Source organism: Cynoglossus semilaevis, chromosome 7, assembly GCF_000523025.1.
Source record: "Cynoglossus semilaevis isolate Cse_v1.0 chromosome 7, Cse_v1.0, whole genome shotgun sequence".
Lineage (NCBI taxonomy): Eukaryota > Metazoa > Chordata > Actinopteri > Pleuronectiformes > Cynoglossidae > Cynoglossus > Cynoglossus semilaevis.
The window spans coordinates 12,853,372-12,861,751 of NC_024313.1; the positions used below are offsets into that span (position 1 = coordinate 12,853,372).

Genomic DNA, 8,380 nt, shown 5'->3' on the forward strand with positions numbered 1-8,380 from the left:
CCCCCCTCCCACCCACCCCACCCACCTTACCTTTAAAACCTTCAGGGGCAGCAGAGACATCCAGACTCCGTGGTCCTGCAGGTCTATAGGCAGCGTCGTTCAACCGCTCCACCACCATGACCTCCTTTGACGACATCCTGGAGGAAGCTGGGAAGTTCGGCAGATGCCAGAAGAGAATCTTCATCCTGCTCTGCATGGTGTCCATGCCGTGGGCTGGAGTCTACGTCGGCATCGTCTTCCAGGGCTTCACCCCAAATCACTGGTGCCGAGACTCGGTGGTGGCGGAGAAGACGCTGGCGTGTGGCTGGGGTCCCGCAGATGTCCGCAGACTGGCCGTCCCTCTGGTCAACTCCTCTGGGGAGCTGCGGCCCAGCAGCTGTGAGCGGTACCAGGTGGACTGGAACGACACCGTGCTGACCTGCGACGCACAGGAAGTGGACATGAGCAGAATTCCCACTACCAGCTGCACGGAAGGCTGGGAATACGACTACGAGGGACGACAGTCCTTTGTGACCGAGGTGAGAAGAAACTGTGGCTCATATCCACAAAAGAGGGCACGGTAGAGAGTTTGGGAACCACGGCTTGAGCCTCTATCAGCCAGATGCCTCCCATTCGTTGTCATGTTTTTTGTGACACAGCTGACTGTCCTCTGTTTGACCCCCAGTTTGACCTGGTGTGTTCTGATGAATGGCTGATCGACATGTTCCAGGCCATGCTCAACATAGGGTTCCTCCTTGGCAGCATCGCCATTGGTTACCTGGCAGATCGGTAAGTCTGAGATCAGATTAATCCTCTTTGTGGGAATGTTTTTTCCAGCTGCTGCTCAGAGGATTCTGGGAACTTGAATTATTTTTTTTCCACCTCCAGGTTTGGCAGGAAGATGAGTTTCCTGATGTCCAACCTCCTGAACGGGATCACGGGAATCCTGGTGGCCGTGGCTCCGAACTACACCTGTCTACTGATTTTCAGGTTGTTGTTTGGGTTTGGAGTGAAGTCGGGCTGGATGGCAGGATACGTGCTGAGTGAGTTTCCAGATCTGATGGATTTCGATGAGAGCTGTCGGTTTCTTTAACCGTCAGACTTGTTGTCTTCTGGTCTCAGTCACGGAGATCGTGGGCGTGGAGTACAGACGAACCGTCGGAGTCATTTATCAGATGTTCTTCAGTGTCGGGATCCTCTTCCTCCCCCTGCTGGCCTACTTCATCACAGACTGGCGCTGGTTTCAAGTGGCCATCACTGTTCCCTACATCGTCTTCCTGGTCTACTACTGGTCCGACCTTCTCTCCTGGTTCTTCACCACCAAAGCCGAGGATAAACACCGTCGTTTCTTCACCTTGGTTTTCTGTTTGTGCAGGTTCATCCCTGAGTCTCCGCGGTGGCTGCTGTCTCAGAACCAGAACGCCAAAGCTGTGAACATCACCGAGGACATAGCCAAGGAAAACAAGAGGACACTGTCCAAGAACATCGAGGTTTGTCTCCAGAGATGATCCAGGTTAGAACCGACTCAACCACCAACGTGTTCAAACGCATCTTTGTTCCTTCAGAACCTGCGGGACGACAACGCCGAAACGACCACGGCCTCCTTCATGGACCTGATCAGAACTCCCAACATGAGGAAACACACGCTCATCCTCAGCTACAACTGGTCAGTCCAACATCTACACATCAAAGCCCACTCAGATCCAAGTCTCCCCCACACGGGAGACTTCTCCATGAAAACCTCCAGACACTAAATATTTTACTAGTTTAGTATTTGTTGATCTTAAACGGTCTCTGACCCTGACCCTGACCCTGACCCTGACCCTTCACTGGGTACTTTTTTGGTACCTGCTACAGACAGATCCAGAAATGTCCATTCATTACTGGAACTTTAGGGCATGTCCCACATCGGTTCTGTATAGAAAGGTACAAAGGAGTTAAGACAAGAAGAGACGTATAAATGGGAGTTAGCGAGTGTGTACACCAAGGCTAGTCATATTTGTCATATTTGGACGAAGCCGTCAGTAACCGAACGTCACCATGGAGACGTGAAGGCAGCCATGGGAAAATGTCATGTCCTAAGTATTGTCTGCATTTAAATGCATCACGTTTTTGTATCTTCTGCATAAAAATGATAACGTGCGATCGATCCTCCTGCCCCCTCCCCCACATCCCCCCCGTCCTGCAGGTTCACCAGTGCCGTGGTCTACCAGGGTTTGATCATGAGGCTAGGCATCCTGGAAGGAAACGTCTACATCGACTTTCTCATCTCTGGACTGGTGGAGTTTCCCGCCGCTCTCCTCATCCTCTTCACCATTGAACGCATCGGGCGTCGCCTTCCCTTCGCCACCGCCAACTTTGTGGCCGGAGCCGCCTGCCTAATCACCGCCTTCATCCCAGACAGTGAGTGTGGGAGAAGAAACGTTTTTTGTTTTTTTTGCCACAGTCCAAACGATGACACATCGTTGTTTGTGTTTTTGGTGGTGAAGGTTTGCTGTGGTTGAAGACGTTGGTGGCCTGCATCGGGCGTCTGGGCATCACCATGTCCTTTGAGATGGTGGTGTTTGTCAACACGGAGCTCTACCCCACGTTCGTCAGGTGAGGGCGTGGTCACACACGGGTTGATGAAGTTCAGTCGTTCTAAAGTCTCTGACTCTCCGTCCTTCTCTCCACAGGAACCTGGGCGTCTCCGTCTGCTCCACGCTCTGTGACATCGGTGGAATCATCGCTCCCTTCCTGCTCTACAGACTGGCCGCCGTCTGGCTGGAGCTGCCGCTCATCATCTTTGGTGAGTCAGAGTTTAGTCCAGCTGCAGTACTCCTGCTGAGGTACGTGTGTTGAGCTCACATCTGGTGGACCAGCGGTGGACCAGTGGTGGACCAGCGGTGGACCAGTGATGGTCACTTAGTGACTCCAACTTCACACGTTCTCTGAAGGTCAGAGGGAACTGGAACCTGGATCAGACCAGCGGTTCCACGGCCCAAGCTCAGGGACCGTTGACCTCCTTCCTGTGTGACACCGTTCAAACCCGTTAAACTGCGGTTCATCTGTGTTTGTGTTCAGGTTCTCTGGCCTTCCTGGCTGGAGCCCTGGTCCTGCTGCTGCCAGAGACCAGAGGCGTGCCGCTGCCCGACACCATCGATGACATCGAGTTCCCCAACAGGTGAGAAAAGAGAACTGTCATTTAAACATTTACACAAACACTTCTGATGTTCCTCAGTGTGGGATCAACAAAGTTTAATCCAGTCTGATCTAAGGATGATTTAAACACAGCTGTGTTGCTGAAGCTCTTGTTTTTCTCCGTTGGTTCTGTTTCATCGTCTTCTTCCTTGTTCTCCCTCAGGAAGAAGGAGAACGTTGTTCTAAAGGAGCAACAGTCGACCAAGCTGTTGCCCATGACGACCAACAAAAACCCAGCCACCGTCTAGACTCCAGTCTGTGACTGTGAAGTTATTTATGACTGTTGTTGTTGACGTTGTTGTTGACGTTGTTGTTGACGTTGTTGTTGTTGTTGACGTTGACATGTGAACGAGGGACAGGAAGTGAGGTCAGGAGGAGAACGCTTCTACTCTGTTCTGAACTTTGTTGTACTTTTTTGTTAACTTTTGTTTATCTGCTGTTGTGTATATTTTATTAAATAATATTAATTTTTTTTTCTCAAATTAAATTGAAAAAAAAAAAGAACCACTGACATTTTCTTTCTTCTCGTGGTGGTTGTTTTTTTTATCAACCTTTTACTGGTTTGCAACTTTGATACATAAACATTTATGTACTGTGTGTATATTGTATATATGTATACATATATGTACAGTATATATGTATGTATGTGTCCATATAAGTGTTAATTAGTTTTACTCATTTGTTACTAATCTAACGAGTCTAATTTAATCCTGTCCTTTCATCCATTTATAAGGTACAATACTGCCACCTGCTGGCCGTATTGTGCTCTGGTAGACGTTCCTTACTAGAAACGTCATGATCAGATTTATTTGATATTTTTATGGAAAAAAAACCCTTTAATTCTTTCCAGAAAATCTGACAAATTAAATAAAATAATCAGTATTTTCTGCACCGTCTGTCGACGTTGATGCAAACGTTTTCATTTTTCTTTGATGAGTCGGTGTGAAGACGTTCATATTAAAACAGCTGATTGTTGTAAATGGAACCGATGAAGTGCAAATGATTCTGACTGAGACCGTGTCTTCACAGGTGTCTGAGGAGAGCGTCACTGTTTCAACGAGTCAGGTTGACCTTTGACCTTCTGCACACCGTAAACCCATGCCTGTCCTGCAGGTGTCTCTCCAGTTACACATTGATGAATTTGTCAAACTGTCTAAGTCTCCGTTACAGTCCAGCTCTGCTGTTCACTCTCTGCTTATATAATTCTAACTCCACACAGCTGTGTGTGTGTGTGTGTGTGTGTGTGTGTGTGTGTGTGTGTGTGTGTGTCAAAGTTCAGCCTTGTTTTTAAGGTTAGTGACTGTGGAGACGGTGCCAAACGTTCACTCTCTCCCCTCCGTCAGTCTGTGCTGACCGCTGGAGAAGTCCAACTTCAGCCGGAGCAGCTCTCCTCTTCGACGTCCATTTGTCCACTTTGTCTCCACCTCAGCGGGGATGGTGTCCTTCGACGACCTCCTGGAGGAGGCTGGAGCCTTTGGACATTTTCAGAAGCGTATCTTCTGCGTGCTCTGCCTGCTCTCGATGCCCTTCGCCGCGGTCTACGTGGGCATCGTCTTCCAGGGCTTCACTCCAAACCACTGGTGCCGGCTCTCGGGTGGAGCGGCAGCGGCGGAGGTGATGGAGGAGAAGATGCAGGAGTGCGGCTGGAGTCTGGAGGAGGCTCTGAGGAAGTCGGTGCCGTTGGTCAACGTCTCTGGAGACGTGCAGCCCAGCAGCTGTCTGCAGTACCAGGTGGACTGGAACAGCACCACTCTGGGCTGCGACCCAACAGATGTGGACCTCAGAGGAGCCCCGGTCTCCAGGTGCAAGGTGAGGGTTGTAACAGCTCCAGTAACAGCAGCAGTGTTCGTGGTGGGCAGAGGCTGTAGTACACACAGAGACCTGAGGGTGGCAGCACTTTGGTTGTTATGTTTTCACTGAAGAACTTCAGGTTTTATTATAAGAGAGGAAAGATTTTTTTAAAGTGTGTTGAAGGTTGAATTCTCAGCGACGTCTGGTTGTCCTTCACTGACGTCTCTGTTTCGTCCGTGTCCTGAAGGACGGATGGTCGTACGGGTACAAAGGCAGGAGCTCCTTCGTCACTGAGGTGAGAACACAACTTCGTGCCGTCCTCAAAAACCTTTGAAAAAAAACCCCCCTCGTATTGGTCCAGTACTGTGTAAAGACACGGAGAACCCTCCTGTTCCCTCTGGTCCAGTTTCACCTGGTCTGTGAGGACGCCTGGTTTGTGGACCTGTTCCAGTCCACCATAAACGTCGGATTCCTCGCCGGCAGCTTCGCCTTTGGTTACTTCGCTGACAGGTGAGTGACACACCTGTCTGAGGACTTTTTGACTGACGTTCATAAACACACGTCCTGTCTTCACAGGACAGCGTGCAGTACTGTGTGTACTGTGTGTACTGTGTGTACTGTGTGTACTGTGTGTACTGTGTGTACTGAATATTCATACAGACAGTGCTGGAGAAGAACAGAGACACATGAAGGTTTGTTTTTTTTTCCCCCAGGTTTGGCAGGAAGATCAGTTTCCTGGTGTCCAACATCCTGAACGCGGTCTCTGGTCTGGCCCTGGCTCTGGCTCCAAACTATGTCTCTGTCCTGGTGTTCAGGACCATTTTTGGCTTTGGGACAAAGGGAGGCTGGATGATCGCCTACGTCTTCAGTAATGACGGACAGAAAACATCCTGCACACCATTGGATTAGATTAGATTAGAGATCAAATTAGACTGGATCAGATTAGATGAGAGCCAGGATTGAACCATTTTGTTTTTCCGCAGTGACGGAGATTGTCGGAGTGAAGCACAGAAAGACCGTGGGAATCCTGTTCCAGATGTTCTTCAGCGTTGGCCTCCTCATCCTCCCACTGATCGCCTACTTCATCACTGACTGGCGCTGGCTGCAGGTGGCGCTGTCTGCTCCCTACGTCCTCTTCCTCGCCTACTACTGGTGAGAACCCTTTTCTTTGGACTGTGTGAAGATTAAAGTGTAACTTTCGAGCTGGATTATACAACAGATCAGAGCTAATCTCAAATTAGCATCAAAGCTAAAGAATAACCAAAGAGCTAGAAAGGCTAAAAACAACAAAACAGAGAATGAAAACAGAGTGGAACAGATGAAAGTGAGGAAGAAAAAAAACTGACTAAATCATTGATTGGAGACGTTCACAGATGACTTTTCTCCTCTGGTGACTTTTCTCCTCTGGTGACTTTTCTCCTCTGGTGACTTTTCTCCTCCGGTGACTTTTCTCCTCTGGTGTCTCCTGTTTGTTCTCCTGCTCTCAGCTGAACACACACTCACGTTGGAATAATAAACTAAGGAGGTCACGTCTTCTCTGAGCTGCAGATGTTTGTGTGTGTGTGTGTGTGTGTGTGTGTGTGTGTGTGTGTACTATACCTGCTGCACTCATGGGGACAATTTTAAAAAACATTGACATGAGGACATATTTGTTGTTGTTAAATGTTCTGGTCCAACGAGTCCTGATGCCACAAAGTCCCTGGATCCAGAATCTGTCTGATCTTGAATCTGGGCCACAATTTGTATTCAGTTTTCTTCTCTGATCCTAATGTTTATTTTTAGGGAATTCCAATTTAGAAACTGTGAACGTCAAACCTTCAGCAGTCTCACTGATTGATGCGTTTCTCAGGTTGGTCCCTGAATCTCCACGTTGGCTCATCTCCCAGAATCGTCTGTCCAAAGCTGCAGAGATCACCACGGCCATCGCCGACGAGAACAAGAGAAAAATCACCAAGAGCTTTGAGGTAAAGTACGACGAAACCTTCACGCTGACGGGACGAGCCTTCAGAAAAACAGAACAGAACAGAACAGAGGTCAGGAGGAAGTCAATCCTGTGATGATTCCGTCTTTAATTTGACCGGACAACAGTGGGACAACAACAGAACGATCTTCTGAAAATGATCTTCTGTCAATTCCATCAAAGACGTTGAAACACGAGGTTAAGAAATGACAACAAAAGCAGTTTTTTTTTCTGTTTGGTTTTAGGCTCTGACCTGTGATGAAGGTGACTCTTCTTCAGCGTCTCTGCTGGACCTGTTCAGGACTCCAAAGATGAGGAAGCACACCTTGATTCTCATGTTCAACTGGTAAGACCTGACTCTGCGTTCATCAACCACCACGGCTGAAGAACGCCGTCCAGAGAGGCTTCCTTTAAGATAAAATACATTTCCCAGAATGCCAAGAGAGAATCCTGAATCAGGAACATCTAACTTATCTGAGGAGGCACTCACTTAGACCTCAGGTTAATGGGAAATAAAATGGGTCCCAGGATAGAACCTTGGGGTGTTCCTTGATGTCATCAAACCCTCCTCCTCTTCATCTTCCTCCTCCTCCTCCTCCTGCAGGTTCACCAGCGCGGTGGTCTACCAGGGTCTCGTCATGCGTGTGGGAATCACTGGAGGAAACATCTACCTGGACTTCTTCATCTCCAGCCTGGTGGAGTTCCCTGCTGCCTTCCTCATCCTCTTCACCATCGAACGCGTCGGTCGCCGTCTTCCCTTCGCCACCGCCAACTTTGCAGCTGGAGCTTCCTGTTTCATCACTGCTTTTATCCCTGACTGTACGAAGAGCTTGTTGTTGATCTTCTGTCTGAGACTAAGACAACTGGCCAAAAGTCAAAGTCATATTTTCCCGTCAAAGAATAGAGGAGCTCAGTATATGTTATATTTAGCCGACCTCCTACGTACACAAGGGGCAGTCTTTTATTTTCTGATCAAGTTAAAAGTTTAAGCGACAACCATGCTGCACCACTAGCTCCACCTGCAGGGTAGGCAGCAGAACTACAGTCACTACGTAGATAATGTGTTTAGCTCCGTACATTTGATAGGAATTCATGTCAAAATCAAAGGGAAATCTTTTTATATTTCATATATTCAGACGTGTTTGTTCTTCAGCTCTGCTGTGGTTGAAGACGGCCGTGGCCTGCGTGGGGCGTCTGGGCATCACCATGGCCTTTGAGATGCTGGTGTTCGTCAACATTGAGCTGTACCCCACGACGGTCAGGTGAGGTCACGTCAGTGAAGTGGTGAGTTCACAGACCAGGAAAGAGAAAAACCTTTTTTAAAAAAAAGAAGTGTTTCCAGGAACCTGGGCGTCTCCGTCTGCTCCACGCTCTGTGACATCGGTGGAATCATCGCTCCCTTCCTGCTCTACAGACTGGCCGCCGTCTGGCTGGAGCTGCCGCTCATCATCTTTGGTGACTACGACCGTA

The 8,380-nt window shown here is 48.7% G+C and overlaps 2 protein-coding genes across 4 annotated transcripts in view; both read left to right on the forward strand.

Annotated features, from left to right (window-relative positions):
* The first annotated feature begins 48 nt into the window (after positions 1 to 48).
* LOC103381258 (solute carrier family 22 member 2) lies at positions 49 to 3,660 on the forward strand. 3 transcript variants are annotated; one of them, XM_025056758.1, is made up of 11 exons: positions 49 to 518; positions 665 to 768; positions 868 to 1,022; positions 1,102 to 1,270; positions 1,355 to 1,469; positions 1,545 to 1,645; positions 2,168 to 2,382; positions 2,460 to 2,577; positions 2,655 to 2,767; positions 3,043 to 3,142; positions 3,327 to 3,660. In XM_025056758.1, the coding sequence occupies exons 1-11, from the start codon at positions 117 to 119 to the stop codon at positions 3,343 to 3,345; spliced, it is 1,611 nt and encodes a 536-aa protein (XP_024912526.1). In that variant the 5' UTR covers positions 49 to 116; the 3' UTR covers positions 3,346 to 3,660. The 3 variants fall into 3 exon arrangements, with proteins under 3 accessions (XP_024912526.1, XP_024912525.1, XP_008311744.1); XM_025056757.1 differs by having other exon boundaries at positions 50 to 518; positions 3,323 to 3,660; XM_008313522.3 differs by having other exon boundaries at positions 50 to 518; positions 2,469 to 2,577; positions 3,323 to 3,660.
* Positions 3,661 to 4,434: 774 nt separating this feature from the next.
* LOC103381257 (solute carrier family 22 member 2-like) overlaps positions 4,435 to 8,380 on the forward strand; it is a 5,428-nt gene continuing 1,482 nt past the window's right edge. The window contains exons 1-10 of the mRNA XM_008313521.3: positions 4,435 to 4,968; positions 5,198 to 5,245; positions 5,357 to 5,460; positions 5,664 to 5,818; positions 5,934 to 6,102; positions 6,800 to 6,914; positions 7,156 to 7,256; positions 7,515 to 7,729; positions 8,064 to 8,172; positions 8,253 to 8,365. Coding sequence (XP_008311743.1) covers positions 4,594 to 4,968; positions 5,198 to 5,245; positions 5,357 to 5,460; positions 5,664 to 5,818; positions 5,934 to 6,102; positions 6,800 to 6,914; positions 7,156 to 7,256; positions 7,515 to 7,729; positions 8,064 to 8,172; positions 8,253 to 8,365 — 1,504 coding nt within the window. The 5' untranslated portion in view covers positions 4,435 to 4,593. The remainder of the gene's footprint in view (positions 4,969 to 5,197; positions 5,246 to 5,356; positions 5,461 to 5,663; positions 5,819 to 5,933; positions 6,103 to 6,799; positions 6,915 to 7,155; positions 7,257 to 7,514; positions 7,730 to 8,063; positions 8,173 to 8,252; positions 8,366 to 8,380) is intronic.

What these genes read in the sequence shown, in the direction of transcription:
- LOC103381258 (XM_025056757.1), top strand. Translation starts at nt 117, where the DNA reads ATGACCTCCTTTGACGACATCCTGGAGGAAGCTGGGAAGTTCGGCAGA. An exon ending in CTCATCCTCAGCTACAACTG is followed by an intron (nt 1,646 to 2,167) that starts GTCAGTCCAACA and finishes CCCGTCCTGCAG; the next exon opens with GTTCACCAGTGCCGTGGTCT. An exon ending in GACATCGAGTTCCCCAACAG is followed by an intron (nt 3,143 to 3,322) that starts GTGAGAAAAGAG and finishes GTTCTCCCTCAG; the next exon opens with GAAGAAGGAGAACGTTGTTC.